The sequence below is a fragment of the Triplophysa rosa genome, linkage group LG3 (assembly GCF_024868665.1).
Source record: "Triplophysa rosa linkage group LG3, Trosa_1v2, whole genome shotgun sequence".
Classification (NCBI taxonomy): domain Eukaryota; kingdom Metazoa; phylum Chordata; class Actinopteri; order Cypriniformes; family Nemacheilidae; genus Triplophysa; species Triplophysa rosa.
In genome coordinates this window covers 7,000,221-7,026,254 of record NC_079892.1, presented here as the reverse complement: position 1 = coordinate 7,026,254, position 26,034 = coordinate 7,000,221, and the positions used below count along the sequence as shown (strand labels likewise).

At 38.7% G+C, this 26,034-nt stretch overlaps 2 protein-coding genes across 2 annotated transcripts in view; both read left to right on the top strand.

Moving 5' to 3' along the window:
- The first annotated feature begins 161 nt into the window (after positions 1-161).
- Positions 162-8,821, top strand: smc1b (structural maintenance of chromosomes 1B). The gene is made up of 25 exons (XM_057330120.1): positions 162-270; positions 682-870; positions 1,492-1,604; positions 1,696-1,899; positions 1,992-2,230; positions 2,403-2,661; positions 2,912-3,052; positions 3,861-3,943; positions 4,201-4,408; positions 4,508-4,693; positions 4,858-5,043; positions 5,298-5,444; positions 5,562-5,699; positions 5,829-5,945; positions 6,188-6,294; positions 6,373-6,514; positions 6,681-6,826; positions 6,921-7,074; positions 7,212-7,307; positions 7,394-7,550; positions 7,720-7,874; positions 8,029-8,180; positions 8,345-8,414; positions 8,497-8,607; positions 8,735-8,821. The coding sequence occupies exons 1-25, from the start codon at positions 162-164 to the stop codon at positions 8,819-8,821; spliced, it is 3,696 nt and encodes a 1,231-aa protein (XP_057186103.1).
- A 2,219-nt stretch (positions 8,822-11,040) lies between these two features.
- si:ch211-266k8.4 (TBC1 domain family member 4) overlaps positions 11,041-26,034 on the top strand; it is a 31,309-nt gene continuing 16,315 nt past the window's right edge. The window contains exons 1-10 of the mRNA XM_057329120.1: positions 11,041-11,265; positions 11,418-11,505; positions 11,911-12,018; positions 12,121-12,292; positions 13,031-13,156; positions 13,414-13,537; positions 14,132-14,201; positions 15,370-15,484; positions 15,699-15,816; positions 20,171-20,283. Coding sequence (XP_057185103.1) covers positions 11,126-11,265; positions 11,418-11,505; positions 11,911-12,018; positions 12,121-12,292; positions 13,031-13,156; positions 13,414-13,537; positions 14,132-14,201; positions 15,370-15,484; positions 15,699-15,816; positions 20,171-20,283 — 1,174 coding nt within the window. The 5' untranslated portion in view covers positions 11,041-11,125. The remainder of the gene's footprint in view (positions 11,266-11,417; positions 11,506-11,910; positions 12,019-12,120; positions 12,293-13,030; positions 13,157-13,413; positions 13,538-14,131; positions 14,202-15,369; positions 15,485-15,698; positions 15,817-20,170; positions 20,284-26,034) is intronic.

Below are 26,034 nucleotides of genomic sequence, written 5' to 3'. Positions count from 1 at the left end.
GTATTTAGAGAATCTTTTTTTTCAAGAATAAACTTAAATGTGTTGAGAAGTCTGTGATCACAGATTCATCACATGACGCAGCGCTTTCCCGCCGTCACTTGGTATTTTTTCTGTCCTTAACTTTCAGTCAGGTGTCTGTTCTATCCAAAGTTTAACGAAAAATGGGCTACTTAAGACAATTAGACGTGGAAAATTTTAAGTCTTGGAGAGGAAAGCAAACAATCGGTCCATTTAAGAGATTTGATTGTATAATTGGTACTAATGGTTCGGGTAAGTTGGTTAATGAGGCTAATTGGGTGGCTAAATTAGTATTACGACGCAGGTAACTTAACGTTAGCTAGCTCTAAACATATCAAATCAGTGCATTTATCTGGCCAAAAAATGGCTTAATGTAGATGTTATGTGTTAACTTAGATACTTCTGACAGATATTTAATAAAAATGTAGCTAGGTGGTGTCGTTATCAGTGTATTAAATATTTATGACGTGTATCCTGATCATATTGGATCTTACAAAACTGATTGTAATGTCGTGAATGCTCTTGAATGGGAAATCTAAATGATATTATTACTAAGCCATTATTGTCAAGTATATGATATACTGTATATGTATGCTCTTATGATATTCCAAGTTCAGTGTTTTGTACAGTATATGATAGTATTGCTGGTTTTCTCTTTTCAAGGCAAATCTAATGTGATGGATGCTCTTGGATTTGTGATGGGAGAGAGGGCGGTCAACCTCCGTGTGAAACACACAAGAGATCTCATCCATGGTGCCCACATCGGCAAGCCTGTGTCCACCTCTGCCAGCGTGACCATGATCTACTGTGGAGACAATGATGAGGAGTTGGTCTTCAATAGAAGCATCTTAGGTCAGTGTGAATGAGCTCAATAAGTATCCCATACTTATCGTACAAGCTGAGCTCAGATTTGCCAAGTACGGAATCAAAAGTCAAAATGATTGAAGATTTTTCATTAAAGGAGCAATGTGGAGAATTGTAGTGGCATCTAGTGGTGATGTTGCGAATTGCAACCAACGGCCCACCCGTCCCTAAGATGTCATCACATTTTCGCTTCTTTGCCGAAGAAGATAATGTATTTACGAAACGCACTATGTAGAGCAGTGTGTACTGTAGAGCACCATTTAGGGCTACTGTAGAAACAACATGGCGAATTCCATGCAAGGGGACCCGCGGTACCACTGTATCTTTAAAAGTACTAAAATATCGATCATTTACCTGTTCTTTACCTATTTACCTCTAAATTATGTTGATACTGTAACACAACTGAGAACTCAATCAGATCTCTTGAGCTATGAAAGAGCAACCTCTAAGCCATAACATTTTCCTGTGGGATGTTAAATGTTGTTAATGCCATTCACTGTGTTATCACACATTCAGACTAACTTATTTTAACTGTGTAAAAGGCCAGTGTGTGTTCTGTGATATGAATCGTATGATATGTACGTATATGCGTATGGTTTACTTTTACAGGAGAATCCTCTGAGTACCGTGTGAATGGTAAGCAGGTCACTTTGGCTAAATACACTGGAGACCTGGAGAAAATTGGCATTGTGGTGAAAGCGAAGAACTGCCTGGTGTATCAGGTGCTTCTTTGTGTTTTTGCTGTCAGTCATAAAATGATGAGCACAAACACTTTATGTGTAATTTAATAACATAGATTCACATGCATTTTAGGGTGCTGTGGAGTCTATTGCCATGATGAACGCTAAAGAGCGGACAAAGATGTTTGAAAGAATCAGCAACTCCCAAGAGCTAAACGAGGAGTATGACGTCAAGCTTGCAGCCCTACACAAGGCCAAAGAGGACACCCAGTTCCACTTTAACAAGAAGAAAGCAGCTACGGCTGAGAAAAAACAGGTCTTTAAGGATAAGACTGAGGTATTATGCAACAGGTTTTTTCTAGCTGATCAGATATCGTACCGGACATCTCCATGACAGCTGTGCTCATGATGTGGTTATCTTCAACTTAGGCTGAAAAATATCAGGCGCAGGTGGATGAAGTCGGAGAACAGAAACTCCAGCTGATGCTCTTTCAGCTCTTCCACAATGAGAAAAAAATTGAAGCGCAGTCAGAGTCACTGAGAGATAAACAGATGGCCGTGTCTGAGCAAAAGAGCAACCTGGACGTCTGGGAGCAATCTGTTAAGGCTCAGAAAAAAGAACATGGGCGCTTGACCCGAGACCTTCAGCGTCTGGAAAAGGAGATCAGGTGAAACAAAAACAATGACAAGAATCACAGCTTTTTATTATTTTACTTTATTACATTTAGTTTATTAAATATACTATAATTTATTGTTGAAACATTATTATTACTACCAAACTCTTCATATTAAGATGTCATGTCTTAAAATCGAGTTTTTTCCCTAACATCCACCTTTCAGATCCCAGGAGCAAATTCTTAATCATCAGAGACCTCAATACATAAAATCCAAAGTGAACACCTCCCATCATGAGCACAAATTGGAGGAGGTGCGCAGAACGCTTCAGAAGAACCAGACACAGCGGGCCAAAAAAGAGCAGGAACTGGAGGAGCTAAGAAGAGAGTTGGTTGAGCTGGAGAGGTGCTGGAGGTCTTGTGTTAAGCAGATGGAGGAAGAGGAGGCTCAAAGAGGAGCCGGTGTGCAACTAGACGAGGCTCAGGTAAAACACAGAGAGCAACATGTAATGTGAAGTATTTCAGAATAAAACAGAAATGTGAAATGTTGTAGGGGCGGAGATTTTATTTTTTGAGGTTTGATTGGACTGCAAAAAATAAGCTGTGAAATTATTAATTAATGTTAATGGTTCCTGCCAAAACACACTTTTGTTTATTAGGTTTATTTTGCTGTTATACCGACTTTATATTCATATTATAAAGCTTCATTTATAATGATTGTTTGTTCTGTTGCAGATGGTGCACTATAAGGAACTTAAAGAGCTGGCCAGGAAGAGGACGGCCATTTTAAATCAGAGCGCTGAGAAGCTGCACAGGGAGGTACAGGCCGACTCCGAGAAGCTTCAGTTTGACCTCAGGAGGAAAAATGAAATACAGGTGGGGTTTTGACATTGATTTTATTTTATTAAAGATCGGGTAACACTCAGTTTCTGCCAATCTCATATTAATCTTGAGTTCCTGACAGTAATTTTGCATACGAAGAGTATTTAGTTTGATCAAATTTATAAAAGAGGGGTACAGCTGTACGATTATTTCTGGAAAAACACGAGCTGCTGGAGGCAGGCAGTGGGACGGAACTACAGCACGAGCACACGATTATGCACATACGCGCCGATTGCCAACAAAACACAGACATATGACTTAGTTTCACTTCGTGCAGTTCATGTCCGGCATCTTTTAGCACTGGGACCGCGCCATCTATCAGTTTCAAACGATCTCCAAATCCAGCGTTATATCCACCGTTTATATAACGTCCATCACTGAAATGCTGTGAACAAACAGACACACCTAAACTTCACTACCGCAAGAGTAACGAGCAGCACAGCCCATCTTGATGCAGCGCAGATAACCTTGATGGCAAGCGGGTCTCGCTCGTCACCTTGCCGTGCTTTTCTGGGAGAATTGCCCATTAAATGAAATAGGATCCCTGTTACGAACCAGGGATCCAGACTTTTAAAAAACTTTCCGAAACAAGTTGGAGTGCTGGGGGAGTGTATCAAGCACTCGATATTTTAACAAGTTTACCATGTTAAGCATGAGAAGCCAGCACGTTCAACAGTGTAAAGAAGTCAGAATGCATGACATAGCATGTTACCTCCACTTAAATGTAAAGTCTATTGTAAAATGATCATGTGTTCTAGTGGAATAATCCAGTTTCTTGAGTTATAACATATTTGTTTTGCAGGTCGATATTAAACACTCCCAAACTCAGCTGGAAGATTTAAGCAGAAGAGCAGAAAAGCTGGAGGAGTATGCCAACACTTCTAAGTATGTCACTTGTTCACCATTATATTTCATCCTATTTCAAAACAAACTGAACTTTGAAATTTACACTGTTAGCATTACATTTGTTGTACTGCTGCCGTCTCACTGTCTTATTAATGTTTACATGGAAATACAGTGTTTTATAATTGTTGAACTTGGATAAGAATACCAGAATACTGCACAATCCTAACCCGAATAGATATCTTAGCAAATGATTGGTCATGATTAACTGATTAATACGTTTGTTATGTTTTCTGCAGAAAAACCCTGGAGGAGCAGCATCAGCAGGAGAAGGGTCTGGTGGAGGAGCTGGAGAGAGGCCGCATACGTATACAGGAAGTAAATGCAGAGCTGGCGCAGGTGATAACAGAACTGCAGAACGCTCGGCTGGACAGCCAGGAGAGCCGACGACAGCAAAAACGCAATGAAGTATTGGAAAGCCTTAGAAGACTGTACCCTGATGCGGTGGTACTGTAACATTTTACTGTGACAGTTTTGAGTTTGTAATTTCAAAACAAGTGGCAACAGTATGAAAGTATCTGCTAAACCTTTTGGGACTCTTTTCAGTATGGCCGTCTGGTTGACCTGTGTCAGCCCATCCATAAGAAATACCAGCTCGCCGTCACCAAAGTGTTTGGAAAGAACATGAATGCTATTGTTGTAACATTTGCCAAAGTAGCTCACGACTGCATCAGATTTCTAAAAGAGGAAAGAGCCGAACCAGAGACTTTCCTTCCTATTGATTATATAGATGTGAGTGAAATAGCACAGAACATTTGGGGAATTAGTGTTTACTTGATTTTTTTGAGTTTCTAGTCTCGATTTATTCAGAGTAAGAACATATGCAGGGCCCTAATATTTCAGCAGGACAGTATAACACCAATATCAATATTTGCGTCTTTGTATGTATGCATCAGGTACGCCCACTGAATGAGCGGTTGAGGGAAGTGCGTGGAGCTAAGATGGTTGTGGATGTGGTTCAGTGCGCTCAGAACGCCCCTCAGCTTAAGCGAGTGGTGCAGTATGTATGCGGGAACTCCCTGGTCTGCGAGACTCTGAAGGAAGCCCGTCGCATTGCCTTCGATGGTCCTGAGCGCCTTCAGGTGAGGACATTTATCTTTATCCAGCAAGACCAATCATGCTGAGCTTTTTTGTGTTTTGCTTTTATGCTGGTTAAAGCTATGTGCTTGCAAACTTTGTGTTCTTGGCAATTCTCAGACATTGTTGAAACCTCTTCTTTTCCCTGTGGGTGGCCAAAAATTTGAAGCACATTAAATATCAGGCAATAAAATCAAAGCTCATGAATATACAAATATATACTGTATTTGAGCTTAATATATTTTGGATTGTTGAGTAGACGGTGGCCCTTGATGGCACCTTGTTCCGCAAGTCTGGGGTGATCTCAGGAGGCGCTGTGGACCTGAGCAGCAAAGCTAGACGCTGGGAGGAAAAAGATATGAACAAACTGAGGGAGCAGAAGGAGCGCCTGACAGCTGAGCTTCGTGTAAGTGATGAAGAGATTTTTATTGTCGCTTCATCAAGTCACACCTTGTTCAGGCACATTATAACCTTTTATTATAACATATTGGTATGTACAGTATATGTTTGCTGATGTGTGCAGGATCTATTGAGGCAGAGGCGTAAGGAGGCAGAGTTGAATCAGATCAGAGCTCAGTCTCAGGGAATCCAGACTCGCCTCAAATACTCCAGCACAGAACTGGACACCATACGCAAGAAGCACATCCCAGCGTGTCAGGCGGCAAGTCACACAGCACACATACACGTCTTTCTGCCTTTACATCTGTCGCCCATCCTTGCATGAGATTTAAACAGCTATGATACTTTCATTTCAGCCATAATTTTGTTTGTGTGTGTGTGTAAACTACAGGAGATTTCTAGACTTGGAAGTGAGCTTTCTAACCTTGAGGCTGAGGTTGAGATTCAGATGCAGGCCATTGAGCTGAAGGACAATGAGTTGAAGGCCATCAGAGATCAAATTCATCAGGTCATCCTATCTTAGGGTTTCCACATAAACATGAAAAGTCATGGAAACGAATAAAATCTAAAATAAGGTCTAGAATTTTCTCTAGTGAAAGTAAATGTTAGACATTTTGCTCAGCTCTAAAATAATATAAATAAATCATAATCAACTAATAGTTAGACTTTGTGAGTGTAGTCATTATACTTGTCTTTTTATTCTTTAGTAATATTGGCAGTTCTGAAGTGAATTGTTATCGTCTTCTGCAGATGGAAGATGTGGTGTTTGCAGACTTCTGTGCGGAGATCAGTGTGGCAAACATCCGGGAATATGAGCAGGATTATTTCCGACTGCAACAGGAGCTCGAGAAAAAGCGGTAAGACCAACCCAAAAACAGCCTATCAATAGCACACTTACTACATAATTTGGCTAATAAAATCTTCTTCATGTCCAGCCTGCAGTTTGAGTCACAGTGCACTCGTCTAAGCACCCAGCTGGACTATGAGCAGACCCATCTGGAGAAACTCGTTACACAGATGAAGAGGCTGGAAGAGACTATCCACAAAGAAGAGAATATCATTAGCAGTCTGAAAGAGGCAAACTGACTCACTCCACTTTAAACAACCTTCATACAAATAAATCACCAGTTTGTGCATCCTCTCGTTTTGTAAAGTATTTGGTCTTTTAAAGTGGTCTTTTATATAGTGCAGTCTTGGTTTTCGTATGTTAAGCGTTGCTGTCTGTTCTCCACCTCTCTCACAGGAAGAGGACAGACTCATGATAGCTATGGAGGAGACACAATTTAATCTCCTAGAGCTAAACAACCAGCTGGTGGGAAAGATGAGTTTAGTTAATGATGCAAAAGCTCAGCTTGAGAAGAACAATAAAAGCCTCCAGGAGAAATCCAGGTGTGTGCTAGAACACAATAGTTTTCTATGAGATGATGCTCAAAATCATTTTATGTTTCACTGCTTTTTATTGTTCATGTTTTTTTTTCACCAGGGTACTGGTGAAACTTCAGAAGGAAGCGATCAGTGCTGAGGCCGCCATGGAACGTCTGAGACTGAGCAAACACAACTTGCTTCTGGCTTGCAAGATAGAGTGCTTACCTTTAAAACTGCTCGCTGGATCACTGGATGACATCAGTGACATTGAGGTGCATGCAGAGTTATTTCCCCAAAATGAAACTTTTAAAAATATTCACAGATTTACAGTTTATGGCGGCCACAAGCTGTCAATGTCCAGAAAGGACAAAAAATAAAAATGTAATAACCAAAACCGTCTCAACCGCAGCTGGACCCAGAGTCTCAGAGCATCAGCACGCTGGACATTTATGAGCGGGAGGCACAGATAGAGTTTGATTATTCAGCACTGGACATGAGCCTTAAGGTAGAAATGCATTATTTCTACGTCTCATTTCATGATAGTGGATGTGGCAAAGTGCTTTAGGCGTGTATGTGTGTGCTTGTATGTAGGCCCTCACTGAAGAGAGTGAAGTGGAGGCTGAGTTAGAGAAACTCAAAGAGGAAGTCTCTTCTCTGGAGTGTCTGATTATGGCATCCAGAGCTCCAGACCTGAAGGCTCTAGAAAAGATGAGAGAGGTGAAGGACAACTTCCATGAAGTCATGGACGGTACAGAGAGACGCACACAATTTCATATTGTTACTATAGAAATAATGTTGCTGTTCTAGAACACACTAAGAAGCAATTCATTTTTTTACTACTTTTTTGTATAACACATTTGATCTACCCTGTATTAATCATGTGTGTCTTTACCCCTCCATACTCTCATAACCCTCAGCGTTTAAGAACAGCACACATAACACTAAGAAATGCAGTCAGGAGTTTGAGCAGGTGAAGACCAAACGCTTGAATTTGTTCAGCCAGTGTTTCGAGCATGTATCTGTCGTCATCGATCAGATCTACAAAAAACTCTGCAGGAACACCAGTGCACAGGTCAGGCTTACTGTTCATTCTTCATTCTCACTGATTCACACATTCATCCACTGATTTATTCACATGCTCATTAAATCACTCCTTTAATGACTCATTCCTTTAATCACGTGTCAATCATGAAACCTTATTTGTATTTGTGTGATGGTCTTCCTAGGCCATTCTTAGTGCTGAGAATCCAAATGAGCCCTACCTGGGCGGCATCAACTATAACTGCGTGGCACCTGGTAAACGTTTCATGGCTATGGACAACCTGTCAGGAGGAGAGAAGTCCATCGCTGCTCTCGCGCTGGTCTTTGCCATTCACAGGTAAAAATGATAAAACTGTTTGAAATACTGTAAAGAAGTATCTTAAAATATGTAAATACTTTGGATATAGTTTGGATGTAGTTCAGTCACATCAAAATGAGCAGACTTAAACAACATGTTAACTGTAGACAGAAGATCATCTGTATTGTTTTGTTTGATCTTAGCTTTCGTCCCGCACCGTTCTTCGTGCTGGACGAGGTTGATGCCGCCCTGGACAACACAAACATTGGCAAGGTAAGACCAGCCTCACTATCTCATTGCCTCGTATGAATTGTTCGTATGTTCTTTACCACAAGTGAAATACTATGATGGACAGGTTACGGGATTTTTCCGTGAGCTGTCAAGAGAGAGCTGCCAGATCATCGTCATTTCCCTGAAAGAGGAGTTTTACTCACGAGCAGACGCTCTTATTGGGGTCTATTCTATGGTAAGCACAGACACGCACTGTGTGACTCACCCGACATTTACAGACAGTAGGATATCATGGTTAATTGTTGCGAAATAAACCATATTTTTTCAATTGGATTCTTGATATTTGATTGTTGTCTTCACAGTTTGATGAATGCATGTACAGCCGTGTTCTCACCCTGGATCTCACCCCTTACCCACTGAACGATGAGAACGGCAGTCAGAGAGAATAAGAAGTAATGGAAGGGATAATCAAAGCTGGTGTTATTTTACACATGAAAATGTTCATTGTTAAATAGAAGAAATGTTTCAATGGAAGAAACAATGTTCAATAAAAGAAAATGTTTAGAAATTAAATCAGCTATGAAACAGCTAACAGTGAAATCAGTTGTAAAAAAAAACTACAAAACTTTATTGTTACTGTATTGATATTTCAATGTTTTTGAAGTTGTTCTGTGACGTCTTCACTTTGATAATGTTTCATGTTCAAGCAATATTGTGTTGTTTTGAGTGTTGAATAGTGATTTTAATAAATTCTTGTTGTTTGTAGTTTTGTTTCTCCTCTTCTACTTTGTTAACTTTGATCTCTGAAACCCACTGGTGCAGCTGTACACTATAATCTTCCTCTCAGCAGGGTGGGGTTTGACAGAAAATATTCAGCACTCTTTCTCTATTCACCCTCCCCTGTCTCATCACCTCGGTCTAATAATTTCTCCCCGTCCTAGAATGTAAGTTGTGTGTAGCATTTCCAATGGCGTCCTACACAGTGGTCATTGTCCCTCTCAGGAACGATCTCAACACTCTGGATGCCTTACGTTTCTTCCTCTGGGTTAGTTGTGCAATTATTCAGATTTCATTTGAAATGTTATGTTGTTTGCTTACATGTTGATGTGATTAGGTCTGTTTTTTGTTCTAGCTAAGCCTTCAGGCAACACATTTGTTTCAACTGAGCTGAATATAATGTAAAACTGTTTGGTAAATTTTTAGTTGCTTGACTGTCTGTTTTTTGCATGTTTAAAAACTGTGATAGTATCTCAAAGACTTTAAGCATTGCTGTAATGGTTTATTTTTATACTCGCCCGCATTAGCAGTTCATTCACAGTTCTTTACTACATTCTCGCCCGGCTCTGAAGGAATACTTACGTTCACAACTACTTAACAAAGACATGGTGATCTATTTTTATTTTGCTTACTCTGCCAGTGGTCAAAAATATCTTTAGGAAGCTATGAAAACAAGCACTAGTACACAAAACTGTACAGTCACACAAGGACTTTACATTATTTACACAATTTAAGAGTGAAACTTGTTTTATTTGCAGGTGAAGAAACTGAGGGACTTAGAAAGGGAGAAGGACCTTCTGCTGATGGGTGTACAAGCTCTTGAGCAGGTGCGATACAGATTATTTTTCCACCCGGAAGACATCAGCACTACAACAGAGGAACTTCAGAGCAATTTCAGGAATGGAGAGATAAGAAAAGTGGGTTAGAAAAGTAATTGTGTGTCAACACACACACCTACTTGTTTTTACTATGGTTTATCTACTGTAGGAGTCTTCATACACCTCCACACTGTTGATGGCACAAATCCACAGGGTAAACAACACCTTGAGGAACCTTGTTTGTGACTCCAGGAGGCCTGCTGATTCTTTTTAAATTACAATTTAAACCTAACTCAAATGAAAGCATGACAGATTACTTTTACTAGTCTGTGATCTGAAAGGACACCAATGCTTACCTACCTGTTAGGAAGTGTGTGTGTGTGTGTGAATCTTTCATTTTTATGTGCTGTTTTGCATTTGTACTGTATTGTGGTATTGCATAATGCATACGTCTTTGAATTGAGTGAATTAAAATAATCATTTTGTGTGCAATAGAGAAAACTGAACTAATATGTGAAAGATCTCAATAAAGGTCTAAAAGCATGTCGGCGGTGTTGTATTTTGTATTAGAAAACGGTCAGTTCTGGTGCATGATTCTGATTGGTTGAGCCGAGTTCTGAGCCGTTATAAAATACCCCCGTTTATAACTGCTGACCGCATTACATAGCCTAAATATCACTTTATTTACTTTATTTTATGAAACTTTGCTTCGTATATGGAATAACCGTTTTATAAAAGCAATAAGCCCAAAGAAGCAGTGGGTTACATTGTATTTTACAACAACTAAGGGCGTTGTGGCACGACGCGAAGCGGACGTTTATAGAAATGGTTATGTGAAAGTAATCCTGTTTAAAATTGTGCATAATGCATTGTTGTATGTCTCTGTCACAAATCAGTTTCTAATTAAATGCAGATTGTTTTTTTTATTTATGTAATATTTACTTTATTATTCTTTATTTAAATATGAAAAATATCTTCATATTTAAGTGTTTCTTACCTGGATTCACCGTCTGGACTTTTATTTTGAAATGTAGTTTTATTATGGCGTTCTGGCGCTGAATTCAAGCGTCGGTTAAACTTTTGTTTTGTTTTGATGTGCGCGCGGATGAAAGGAAAGCGTTTAAAATGTTTTTAAACTGAAACTTTGATATCATAATCATGTCGAGGAGAAGAAGCAGCTCGAGCAGCGGCAAAAGCATCAGATCCCGTCGCAGCAGCAGTGTAGGGTTTGATGAATTTGGCTTTGCACTCAGTAAAAAGAGAGACAAGAAACTTCAACACAGATGTCACGAATACAGGTAAGTAACGTAAATTAGATTTTCCTCAATTGTTTCTTTGTACATGCTTTATATTTATTTTTGGTCTTCAGAATGTTGTCCATACTGTGTCAAATAGTTATTGCGCATTTGACAACTGACAGTTTAGACGAGTCTTATAAAACTGTTTTCAGCTATCCTCAGCCAAATCCGGTGAAAGTGAAGGAGTTGTGTGAATTTCTCAGCTACTGGAATGGATCCAGTTTCATTTGCAGAAATCAGGTGTGGATATTTCCCTATAAAACCTCAACCACTATACTGAATAAAACAAAATAGCAACCCTCGCAGAAATTCTGAAGGATTAATGAGTATAATGGGCATTGTATTTGTTTAAATGGAAACTGTAGTGCTATATAGTGACATTTGTTTGTAATGTGTTGGGTTCTTTTGATGGGATGTTAGCTGGTGGATGGGAACCTAAAGAACACCATTAAATCCTATTGGAATAAGGTCCCAAACACACTATAAAGGGATTTTGTGATGGTTCGAATAGTAAACAGTTAATGGTTTATAATGGTATTTGTATGGATTTTTACAATATATAACATTATAGTGTGCATACAAATGACCTGATTTAATATCTGTATACATTTGTTCATTTTTCTCGTTTCCCCCCCCAAATATCAGATCGAGAGGTTTATTCGTATCGGCATTCCTCCAGCTATACGTGGACGAGTTTGGAAATGTCTTCTAAACATCGATAGTCTCAGAGCATCCTGCTCATTTGATTATGAGGTGCACAACATAATACTAATATTCTTAAAAAATGCCACATTATACTTTTGAATTATAGCCAGGTGGTGTTGGTTTTTAACACACCCACATTGTTTATTTCAGGCATGCCAGGCTGAAATTCGTAAGCCACTGGTTGATCTAGGTGTCAGTGAGTACAGTATCATCTCTACCATAGACTCTCTGGTGGATACGGAAAATGAAATCAGCAGCGGACACGCTTCAGGTCTTCCCAGCCCTGACCTGACTCTCTTCAAACAGATCGCCCTCGATCTACGTGAGTTAGTCCCTTTGGATGGGCACTGAAACCTAGTGTACCCTAGTTGGTTGTCACTGGCATTCTGTGTTCAGCGCAGTTTTATAACATGCCCTCCAGGTATTTGATTCGCATCAAAAATCTGCATACTGCTTTCTCAGAAAGAGTATTATTGTAGTACGCCAGTTCTGAACATGTCTGTAATCAAATTACAGAAAACCTTGTGCAATATATTTCTAAGCTAATGCAGAAGTGCCAATTTGTTGTAGTATAAAGAAAGTGGGTGCAGTTTTACGAGTTGCGTAATTCTTTTCTGTTGTATAAAAGTGTTGAGTCATTTTGAAAAGAAGGAAATCATGTGAAACATATACCTCCCGAGGGTTCATGAGGAAGTTTTAGTTTGGCACGTTTTTGTTTCAACTTTGACAGAAATCCACATGGGGGCGCTGCATTATCACACTTCCCCTTATATACTGTATTTGCTATTGTGTTTCAGGTTGGGTTTAATCTTCTACCCTCTAAACTTCATTAACATTTGTTTAAAAGATTTTGACATTTTGGATTTTCCATAATAAGAACATGTAAACTTTCTCTTTCTGTTTTTATAAGCACTGATTTTAAGCAGTGAATCATCAAAAAATTATCTTGAATTTAAATGGCTTAGATTTCTAATATAGTGTAACTTATTATTATAGTACTTTTACGACGTTTTTATAAAACGTACAGTTTAAAAGCAGCAAGACTTTTATTTGTGTATAGGGAGGTCATTTCCAACCCATCGTACTCTAATGGGAGACCGTCCTGAAGCCATTGAGGGTCAGGCCAAACTCTTCAGAGTTCTCACCGCACACGCCAGATATAATCCTCAGATCGGATACGTCCAAGGTAATCGGCTCCTTATATTTTCATGAATCTTGATAAAATCAGATCAGCTCCTTATTTCAAGCGCTCTGTGTTTTGCATGTTGACCTACAATCCCAAGGGTCTAGAAAAGTGCCGTCTCATGTGTGTTGCGTGTCACAGCCAGTGTTATGTTTGCAGTTTTTTATAGGAGCTAATTTAGCATGTTTCCCTTGATATTCAGGCTGTTCCGTTTCACAATAGGACTGTGTGATGTGTTTACGGTCTGTTGTTTCTCTTAGGGATGTCCTACATTGCTGCTGTGCTCCTGATGATCCTGTCTGAAGAAGAGGCTTTCTGGGCCATGGTAGCTCTGCTAGAGAAGCCCAAGTATCTGTCAGAGCTTTTTGACTCTTCGGTGAAAAAGTGAGACTTTCATTCAGCTGTACCATGTGAACTTCAAACATGCACATTAGAGGCTTCCTTATATGGGAAGTTCCTTTGTACAGGACAAGTTTTTTAAGCTTTAAGGGTAATTACAAAGGTAATGATGTTAATGATCGTAATTACCAGTTTTAAAGATCTTGAAATACAAAATAGACCTAATTTTAAGATAAACTGTGGTTCACCTAAAAAGAAATTTTGGTGAATGTGATATAAACTTACTTTTTTCTTTTTTATGTGGAACACCGAAGGACTTAAGCATAATTTCAGAGTGGATCTCTTCTATACAATGAAAGTGAATGAAAACAAGTAAGATACAAACGTGGAGATACAAGATTTTAGGAGGACAGCAGCGGTATCAATTTCCTGTAGCCAAACAATAAATTGAAGTTGTTTAAACAGAAAGTCTTGCTTTAAAAATTTTGCTTGACAGGTATGGTCAGTGGTCACCATTTATATTTTGGTATATAATTCCTTTTGTGTTCCATGGAAGAAAGAAATGTATACGGATTTCAAAAGACATGAGGGTTAGTTCAATTTTGGGGTGAGCTATAGTTTTACATTTTATTTGTTTAGGATTCAGCATCAAGCTTTGGTTTTTCATCAACTCCTGAAGCACAGAGCACCTCTACTCTTCCAGCATTTGGTAAGAATTAAGGTCTAAAGTTTGGTAAGAACTAAGTCCTGTTTACACCTTACGTAGCTAATGTGTGGCCAACTAGCGTCTGTATAAGAATAAAAAAAGAATGAATAGAAGTTACGTTAAAATACAGCCGCGAAAAAAATTAAGGGACCATATCAGTTTTTAGGTGTTTAGGTAAATTGATCATTTTTGTTTCATTCTGTGAACTACTAACAATATCTCTTCCAAATTTCAAACAAAAGTTTTGTTTCTATTTGCGTTTATTTACAGAAAATGAACACTGGAGAAACAGGTCAAAATGACAGAAAAGATGCTCTGTATTTTTTCAGACCTCATATTTACTTTTAAGCAATACAACAGTAATATTTCTACATGTATTTAGAAAAAGTTCAACAATATTTTTTTATGTGATATTTTTATTTCATGTGTCTTGTCATGCTGTCAGTCTTTCACATTGCTGTCGAATGGCTTTGTCACTTCTAAGGGTTGATTTTGTTGAAATTCAACAAACCCTGGACTGGAATGGCCACAATATATCTAGAAATAAATGAAAATTTGGAATGGTCTCTCAATTTTCTTTTCTTTTTTTGTGAAACAACTGTATTCATATTTTTGGTGTAGCCTATGTGTGCAAAACAGTTTGTACATTAAAAACTTCACTTTGGCAAATTTTTTATATACGAAACTGTTATTCAAATTTTACTTTTTCAAATTTTTATTTAAATCAATTTACATACAGTATATTTACATTGCAAGTCAGCAGCACCACGTCTAACAAATCCAAAATCAATTTGACAAATGTTTTTTTTATTGAAAGCAACTTACTGTGAGTAAAATCAAACTCATGACCTTGGTGTTACTAGCACCAAGCACTACAAGTTCAGATAAGCTTCACATAGTGATTTAAATGTCTCAGTCATCCAAGGTTTATTATCGAAACCTTTCTCTCACTTATTATCCCACTAGTAGATTTGTCCCTCTGTCTTTTAGACCATGTCCTGAGGGATTCAAAATGACATCCATTTTTTTTGTAATAGTGGGTTTTAGCATATGACTTAACAAACAGCAGAAAAGATAATGTTTCATACATCTGACATACAGGTAGAGGTCCGAAATCGACAAGTGTAATGTCTCACCCTCTCTCTCCCTCTTTTTCTCTCTCTCATATTAGGAGACTCTTGGAGTGTCTTCTTTGCATTTTATCATGCCGTGGTTCCTCACTCTCTTCACCTCTCTGCCATGCTGGGACTCAGTGTTGGCTATCTGGGATCTTATCATGCTTCATGGTATTTGACCTTTTACTATTCCTGCTAAATTCAAGACTATCAGCTCAAGCTGCATGTTTGCTTATTATTGCTCATTTGACTAAACTCTGTTAAATTTGTCCAATGCCAAGCATCTAATCATAAATCTTTACAACTACGTGTTTTTACGATCATGAGAAACATCAGTCAGGTGTGTCAAAGTTTGACTGGTATGTGAATCGAAAAACCTCTTCAGGGCTGCAGGCTGTGTTTCGCACCGGTCTCACCATCATAACGCTCCTGGAGTCTCGCATCATGAACATGACAGAGGAGGCCACGGTTCTTCCTGTTCTTCTGCGAGTGCCTGTAGACGTGTGAGTGTTTTAGCTTGTTCGTATTTGACAGTCTGAGAGACAGAAACCGGTTATTTTCACTTATCGTTACATACAGTTAGGGCCATAAATATTTGGACAGAGGCACATTTTTTGTTATTTTAGCTGTGTATCAATATGTTTTCGAGTTACAGTTTTATAATAGATATTGTCTTAAAGTGTACACTCTCATCTTTATTTAGAATGTATTCACATCCAGATTAGCTGAAGGATTTAGGAATTACAGCTCTTTAATATGAAGCGCCCCCCTTTTTCAAGGGACCAAAAGTAATGGGACAGTTGAATAAAAAGCTGTTTTATTCACATGTATGGGCTTTTCCTTAAATAATTTTGTCATAAATGAAGCATGTTAAAGGTCTGGAGTTGATTCTACATGTGGTGTTTGCATTTGGAAGCTGTTGCTGTGAACCCACATCATGGGGTTCAGGGAGATCTCCATGCAAGTGAAACAGACCATAGTTAGATTTCAAAAACACTACAAATCCGTCAGAAAGATGCCAGGAACATTAAGAGCGGCCAAATCAACAATTTGGGACATTCTGGGGGGGAAATAAACACACCGCTGAGCTCAGTAACAAAACAATCCTAGGCGTCCATATGAGATCAAAGTGGTGGATGATGACATTATCCTCTCCATGATAAAGAAAAACATCTTCACAACTTCCAGACAAGTGAAGAATTAATCCGGATGCTTCTGTCTTCTGTTACATCACCAAAAAAACACCAGTGACCCAGTGCCTGAGGACGTCATGCATGGAAATGGAATCACACTGCCTGAACACTATTTTACTGAAGATGTTGTATGCTCATATCATGAGATATTCCAAGCCTTCTCCATAGCTTTTATTCTTTTTAGTCTTATGCAGGCTGAAATTAATTTGATCTCTCCAAAAAATGCTTTCTAGAGCTTGTTCGGCTATTTCAGAAGTCTAATCTACCCATCCTATTCTTGAGGCTTTTGCACCTTGTTGTGAACCCTCTCTATTTTTTCCTTGTATTCTCTTTATTGTTTTGATTGACAAACATTGACATATTTACCTCTTGGAGAGTGTTCTTCACTTGTCCGGACGTTGTGAAGGTGTTTTTCTTCATCATGGAGAGGATAATGTCATCATCCACCACTTTGATCTCATATGGAGGCCCAGGATTGTTTTGTTACTGAGCTCAGCGGTGTGTTGTTTTTTTCTTAGAATGTACCAAATTGTTGATTTGGCCGCTCTTAATGTTCCTGGCATCTTTTTGACGGATTTGTAGTGTTTTTGAAATCTAACTATGGTCTGTTTCACTTGCATGGCGATCTCCCTGAACCCCATGATGTGGGTTCACAGCAACAGCTTCCAAATGCAAACACCACATGTAGAATCAACTCCAGACCTTTAACATGCTTCATTTATGACAAAATTATTTAAGGAAAAGCCCATACATGTGAATAAAACAGCTTTTTATTCAACTGTCCCATTACTTTTGGTCCCTTGAAAAAGGGGGGCGCTTCATATTAAAGAGCTGTAATTCCTAAATCCTTCAGCTAATCTGGATGTGAATACATTCTAAATAAAGATGAGAGTGTACACTTTAAGACAATATCTATTATAAAACTGTAACTCGAAAACATATTGATACACAGCTAAAATAACAAAAAATGTGCCTCTGTCCAAATATTTATGGCCCTAACTGTAGATGCTTATCAAGCTTGAGTGTAATAATTTATTAGTACAATATGTTTGCAAAGACTATTACAGTACACTTTATCTTTGATTGACTGAGTAAATCGTAGGGTTTTCCACATTCATTTTCCGTAATTATTTTAATAATTTTAATTTCAATAATTATGACTTGTCAATGTTGTAAATCTACAGTATGCTGTTGTGTCAGTTTTTTTAAACATATGCATTGTTTGTAACTCAGCTTGAACCGGTTCAAACTGGTTCAACTTTTCCAGTGTCTCTCAACTCCTGTGTTTTGATAAATTGTCCTTTATCCAGCAGTTTGTGTACACAAACAGATCCTTTTGGAAATTCCCTGAAAGAAAAGCGAGTAGTTTTCCACATCCCTACATCGGTCTGATGCCAATTTAAATGTTACAGTATTTTACCGATATACAGTATAATCCCCAGTATTTCTAGTTAATTTTTAAAAAATGGTTTTATTGTCATTTGGGCAATTCCAGCATTATAGATGTGACCTTTTGTGTCAAAACTTGAAATATAAATTCTCAGAAAATGTATTTATTACCAATATAGACTGTTTCAGCAGCAACAACATAAACAAACATCATATGGCCCAAACTTAACTAAATATTTAATATACAGTAAAATGTTAATATAAAATAATATTAATATAAATAACAATTATTTATATAATAAATTGTTATATTAAAACCAAACACACACCGGAAGTTAACTTTGGGCCAGGCACGTGTGGGCGATGAAACCGTCTATATTGAATAATCTGTTTATATTTGACTAAACCCCTGATGATAGAGTCCAGACATCAGAAAAATAGCAGTCTATGCACAAGCTTTCTATTTTATAAAGGGACAAATACATGCGTAATGATTGTGAGAAAAAAAGTTTACAGTTTTTTTGGCAATATACTTTGTAGGATTTCTGTAAATTAAAATGTTTAAACCAGAAGCAATAATGGAGAAGGGATGAATATAAAAGTTATTTTATTTTAATTTTCATGTGGTCATTTATGAGGCTATCATATGGACCGTTATGGATGTAACAATTTACTTTCCTGACAAAGGACAATCATTCTTAAAAAATGGAAAACACCAAATATTGACATCTGAGCTATCGGAGTATGATGAAAGCCTTAAGGTTAATGATTCGCATGGAAATGCCCATTTCTTTCCTGAATATAAATTGAAACTTCAATGTGAGATCTAGAGGAATTCCTATAACATTTTCCAGAAAGTAAAACAATAATTTAGAAAACGAAGAAATCCTATTAGTCTTTTGCTTGCATGCACACTCAAAGCTTCAAACAGAAATGGGCTGCTGTCTTTTCATAATGGATATGGTTTTGTTGATGTCACAGTCGCCATGACAACGTAGCCATGAGTACCATAAGGCAGTGACCTGAAATGCCTTCATTAGTCTAGCAGATCTCTCATAGCATCCGCAAGAACACCCGGAGACACAGGAAGCCACCCGATATTGTTAAGTTGCTAACGTGTTTCTATAGCCTCCATTGCTTCAATAGGTATGTTGTTATGGCAACAGTGCCATGCCACTCTCGTAACCCTCATCACATGATCCAAACAGTCTTTATTTGCATATATGCCAATAAAGCTTACCTCTTAAATCCCCCATTAGCATTCCAAAATGATATTTGTTGTGGCCTGTTCAAAAACGCTCATGCCCTTGTAGAGCCCACTGCGCCTTGTCAGGCAATTTACAGGATTATAACAGCAAATTAAAGCATTCGTTGGTTTCAAAAGGGGATATTTGGCATTGACATGCAGATGGAAGTTAGCACAAAGCTCCTACACATCAGGGAACGGGTTCACGTTGCTCGCCTGGCACGACGGCCGTGCCAGCAAGGTCAAGCCTTAATGCTTCTCTCTGAGTCGGAGTATCAGAGTTTTGCCCAGCGGAGAAATGAGCCGTCTGAGAACGAACTGATGCCCTCGCTTTGGAGGCCACGGAGGGAAATGCTAAAAGAAGTGGGGAAAAAAGAAATTAAAATCTATGAGACCAGGTTTGCTCATCACAGTTGCCCAAATCCCCCTTATTCTGGTTTCATCAGGTTTGTCCCACAAGCATGTGACGCTATAAAATCACATTTCTACAGCTCTTATCAAATAGTGGTTATGTAAACAGTAAATCAGTGTTGACGTGGACTCGCGAGCTTGACGTCACAGATAGCCCTGCCGTTGGTATCCACGGTGATGTGGTTGTCCATCATCAAAGTCCTTCATAAAGGGCCTGAGCGTACTTGTGTCCTTTTACAATTCACGACTCGCTCACCCTACTATTCAGACCCATTGACGTGTTACCCAGCCTAAAGCCGTGACAGATTTGTTTGCTGTTTATCTCTGACAAGGCCATTTCAAGGCACCCCCGCTTATATAACTCACTGTGACATTACGTGCTGATATGTGGCGTGTTTTTAAAGGGCTAACCGGTGCTTATAATAGCAAGTGTTTTCATTGCCAGTTTGCTGGCTGCTGTTTAATCCAAAGGTATTGCTGTAATCCTGTCAGAGATTTTGACGCAATAGATTTCGCAGAAAGATCCATTTGAAATATGAATATACCCATTCCTGAACAAAAGTTTGAGGTAAACACTCAATTTGGGATATAATGTGTATAGTGATTTTGTATATCCAGATCCCAGTATCGTGTCCTGATCACAGCGCTCTGGAACACAGAGGTTCAGGAATGGGAACTCAACTGCATGAACCGTTTGGTCCTGGATGAGATGAGCGAAGGACTGAACACAGGTAAACCACACCTGCACACTCATTCCCAAAATGTGAGCATGCAAATCTGCTTCAAACATCAATTTCAACAATGACGACACTTGTTCTCCAAGACCATGCCCGGCCAAACATGTGCAGACATTCCAGCTCCTTACATAAGACCCTCTCTTTTATTTCACTTGTTTGTTTAGTGTACATCCGAGCCCACTTTTAGTACAATATGATGTCCCGTGCGCTTCAACAATTTGCTGTAGGCCTACTGTAAGCAAGACACTGAGCGCAGGACTAAAGGCCAAGTGTAATGGGCTGGTAGAGACACCGGAGAGGGCCAGACTGGTGACTCCATCTCAGCGGTCATCAGCGTCCATTAGGAGACCAATGACAGCTGTGTTTTTCAGTGGATGGGTCTGGAAGTGCTCGCTTTATGGGAACAAAATGTCAACCTCATCTCGTGTTAGACCCAGGGGAGGGTGCCGTGCCCGAGGACACAAAACGCACTGTTAAGTGTGCTTAGGCCGGATGTTATCTTTGAGATCAGTAACAACTGGCTAAAGCGAACAAGCCTTGTGTACGGATTGAGATTTCAGTGTGTTTGTAATATAGTGTTTTTTTAGATTGCACAGTTGACAGTTGTTCTGTTGTATTGCTTTTGTTAAGGGTTGTGTTGGTGTATTGTTATGCTTAAGTGTTGAAGCTGGGTAGAAAAACACCGTTTTGGTCATTCTGATCACAAACACCAATATTAGATCAAGTAAATAAGCATATAGACCACTTTGCAAGATGTAAACACTGGTCCAGAAGCACTTCAGGTTTCAGTTTTTGTTTATTATCATTTTTTTAAACGTACATATATTAAAAAAAGATATTTGTTAAACATTTTGATTTAATTATAAATGTTCTGTTGGTTGTATTAAACGCATAAAACTAAAACCTGAAGTTCTTCTGGACCAGCATTGTTTTCGTCTAACGAAATGGTGTATATTGAATTTTGTTTTAAATGCTCTCTCATTTGTGAGTTGCTTTGGATGAAGCATCTGCTAAAAGAATAAATGTAAATAAATGTTTATTTTAAATTAAAGTTAATTTACAATTTAATGTAATGTAATGTAACTCTAGAAATTCATACACATATTATATCTAAAAAAATAATTTTTTAATAATGTGCACTATAGTAATATTCATAATTTTTTCCCCCTTGATTCTTGAGTATCTGGTACTTTTAACCTTTTACTTTATAATTTTTTTTCTCATGAATTATTACACATTTTCTGTATTTATTCTATCTTTGCACATTCTATCTTTATAAATATTAAATACAGTATACATCAATATAGCTATTTTCTATAGTTTTTTATCCCATTTTCTGCCTATAGACAACCATGTAAACGCTGGTCCAGAAGCACTTCCGTTTTCAGTTTGTGTTTACGTCATATATTTTTTTATCTTACATATATAATTAAATCTGTAAGGTATTTGTTTAACATTTTGATTCGGTTATAAATGTTCTGTTGTTTGTATTTTGTTCTAAAAACTGAAACGGAAAGTTCTTCTGGACCAGCGTTGCTTACGTCTTATGAAGTGGTCTATATGAATTACTGTACTTTAAGCTGTTTGTTGAAGTGCTACAATTTTTCGGCCTGTACCGTGTGAGCCGATCGCTTCTTTTACCTAACCGTCCCTCCCATGAGGCTCCAACAGCTAGTATCACAACACTTGTTCTTCTACCTAAGCCTGAAGCCTGCACTTTCCGAAAATCCCTTCACCATATACTCTTCATGTCCGCCCAAACTGGGATCATGAAGTTTCTATCTTTCTTTTTCTACGCTGGCAGTACCCAGATGTGACTTTTGTTGCCACTTGGCTGATCGTACCGTCCCCATTCACAGCTTCTGGTTTATTACAGCGACGACTCCTCTGGTGATTTACTGTAGTGCCACCGCAGGTTCGACAGAATGCCGTTGGACAGCCACATTTACGCCATGACTCATCAGTCCCCACCGCTGGAGAAATTCCCCAAGGGTGTGTGTGCGAGCCAGGGATGTTTTTTTGGGGGGCCCTGTCATAAAGCTAGTTGAAAGGCTCGGTGGTGAGTTTTGCAGTGTGAATCTGTCACCCAAATCTTTGTGAGTCACCGTGAGTCATTGGCAGGGCCATCTTTGCCCTCTCTGTTCCACCTCTTCACCAGTTAATGATAACTGACTCAGAGTCTGCAACTGAGCTTCTACTACTGATTCTGTCTTTTTTATATGTCTCTGAAACACCTGGATGTCAGTAAACCACAGAAAAGACCACAGCTGACATAAGTGCTGACAGATGAGGTTTTAGTGGTCTTGTGTTGTATCTTTAAATAGGTTTTGTTGTCAGATTTTGACTTTCGGTTTAATCGCACCTGTCTGTGACTTCATACCTGCCTCAAGGTATTTTACCTTAGAGTTTTAAATAACGAAGAGCATGACTTTATTATACAGCATAGGTGTTTTGCTGCTAATTTTAGTTTCGCTACTTGGTTTCAGGTCAGTTGGTTACATTTAAATGGCCCTCGACAAATTCTTTGTTTGTGAGGTCCACCCTTCATCCACGCCCAGTTTGTTACTCTATTTGTGAATATTACAATTGATTATAGTGACAGGTCACCCAAAAATGTTTAATAATTTATTCACCCTTATTCCAAACCTGAATGACTTTCTTTCTTCTACACAACACGAGATATTTTGAAGAACGTTGGTAACCAAACAACATTGGATACCATTGACTTTCATCGTATGAACACAAATTAAACAACTGAGACATTTCTCAAAATTTCTTCTTTTGTTCTCCACAGAAGAAAGAGTCATATACAGTTTTTGAACCTCATATTCATGATGACAGAATATTTATTTTTGGGCAAAGTGTTTTAAACCTTTAAAGGGACAGTTCACCCAAAAATTAAAATTCTGACTACCATAGTATTTATTTTCTCTATGGCAGTAAATGTAGGATGAGATCTGTTTGGTTACTGACATTTTTCCAAATATCTTCCTTTGTGTTCAACAGAACAAAGAAATTTATACAGATTTGGAACAACTCGAAGGTAAGTAAATGATGACAGAATTTTCATTTTTGGGTGAACTGTCCCTTTAAGTCTGGATTCACATTTGAAACTCACTCTCTCCAGCTTACAAGAACAGACGCGTTTGTCGCTGATATACATTGCAGTCTTGAAACCACTGATGATTGCTTTATAGGCTCCCTTGGGGACATTAGCTGGGGAAAAACCTCTGTGTTTGTTGCATAGAGAGCAGGATTGTATTTTGCTTGCGAGCGTGTTGGCAGAATCATGAGGTCTGCAGTGTCTCACCGATACAGAGCCACTGAGATGGTGCATCTGTGTTTCTCCACTCTGCTGCAGTGACTCAGCAGCTTAAAGGGACAGTACACCCAAAAATAAAAAATCTCTTTTTATCTTCTGAACCTCAACCAGTGTCTTTCCAAACTCAAACCCCAACATTTTTTTCCATAAAACTTGAAAACATAATTTTTGAGGAAGCTTGTCGTGACTTTTTTCCATGTAATGAAAGTAAATGGGGACTAGGCCAAGTGAATGACCAAAAAAATAATCCGGTAAAATAGTCCTACCTGCATAACGAACCTTAGAAAGCCATTTATGTTGTAATTCAGGCCTAATTCTATTTCTGGTCACCTTCAGCAGAACTTCATGCCTGGACGAACACAACAGTCAGCCATTTCACATCTAATCCTGTAAAACGAGCTGATTAAGTCAGCCCTTCATAGCGTTTGACTGTTCTGTCCCTGAGCGGCTTCTGCTGAAGGCTAATATTTTCTGTAACGTGAGTGCTACCGCTGGACAGGCTTAATCAAATAACTGCCCAGCGCTTGTTCAGAAGATGCGAAACAGACAATGACCACGCAAGCTTTTCCATTCTGGGTGGTTCGCTGTCGATGACTGTGAAAGATCGGTCGGTCGAAGGAGAGCAGGGTGGCTTAGGCCAGGACTTAACCGGGTCAAAATTCTTCCTGTCCCTATAAGAAAACCCTTATATTGTCTTAAAATCTTTGTAATCCCTGACTTTAGGCTTGTTGGGTCTCTAGCATCCAAGCACCCGTTATGAACCAAATGGCATTCTGTTTGCGTTGTTATCACATCTCCTAAAGCTGTTTAGGATGAAGTTAGAGGTTATCCCAAGGTCGCCTGCTTGTGATGAATGTTGTTTCATGTTATAGATAATTTTTGGCAAAAGCTTTAGTGAATAATTGCTTAAACATTTTGTCTATTTTTTAGATGCCAGCTAGCCACCCAGTCCCCATCCACTTTCATAATGTACCTGTATAGAGTCAAGTAGGTTTGGAATGACGTACGCAAATGATGACACAATGTCCGTTTTTGGATGAACTCTCTTTTTAAGCCTTTCCTGAATCTTAAATCTAAATCCCCTCTTTAGTGATTTCCTTGCAGATTTGCAGTGTTTAAAGACTCTTGGGCAATCTTATTTGAGGAGGGATTTGAGGTAATCCAGGATGAAACTTCAAAAAATCCAAAATAAGAACCCATGCTTTTACATCAGACGAAAAAAAACACAAACCCCAGTGGAATGAATGGACACACTACTCTGGACTCCTCTGGTCATGCTGTTATAACTCATCCATTGGGATATTTTTACATCACATCCTAATGCTTTACCTGTCATCTCAAACAGCATTCTTGCTCATATAATATCAGTTTTCTCTTATCATACACACACAAAAGGGTCCAAAAGAGGTAAAATGACAAAAATGATTCCTTAAGCGGGTTGAACCTCTACCCTCCAGCTGAATCTCCAAGTGCCGTTCACAAAAGCCACAGTAATACTGAAATGAAAGACTTCTTTGACACGCCTTTGCAGTTTGACCCCACAGTGATTGATCCTCAACAGGGTTTGATGAATGATTGTCTTTAAAAGATGATTCAGGTTTAATTGATGTTTGGAAAGTACAATGCGATGGGCCTCTTTCCTTAAATATCCCTTTGTGCCCTTTTGTAATTGTAACCTTCATACCTGTTTTTGGAAAAAAAGAAGTCTTCATTAAGTTTAAAGGTCCAGTGTGTAATTTTTTGTAGGATCTATTGACAGAAATGCAATATAATATACATAACTATGTCTGCAGATGTGTATAAAGACCTTACATAATGAAGCGTTATGTTTTTATTATCTTAGAATATGTTTCTATCTACGTACACCGCGGGTCCCCTTGCATGGAATTCGCCATGTTGTTTCTACAGTAGCCCTAAACGGACAAACTGCTCTACAGAGCGCGTTTCGTAAATACATTTCAGTAAAGAAACTAAAATGTGACGACACCTTAGTTCTGTGTAGTGTGCTTCGAAAGGGGGGTGTGTAGTGAGCCGTTGGTTGCAATTCTCAACCTCACCACTAGACTGCGCTAATTTTCATACACTGGACTTTTAAAGCAAAAGTGAAGTTAATTTATCTTAATGAAGTAATATTAATTCATGACCCATTTTAAAAGCCTTTTAATCACTCTTAGTTAGTGAGCTGTAATCTCATGACACACAGCTGTGTTCATAAATCTTATCAAAGCCATTACAGTGGTTATAACACCAGCATGTACCACCAGCAGGTCTTTTCATGTCTAGGTCTTTTCATGTTTAAAGCGCTGGTGTCGTGTAGGTGAGAGTTTTGAGTGTTGTACTCTGGTACTCTGGATAATTTGGCTGTAGGTTTACAGGTCATTATGGAACAGCCTCATGCAGGCGACACACTTCCTTTGTATTGG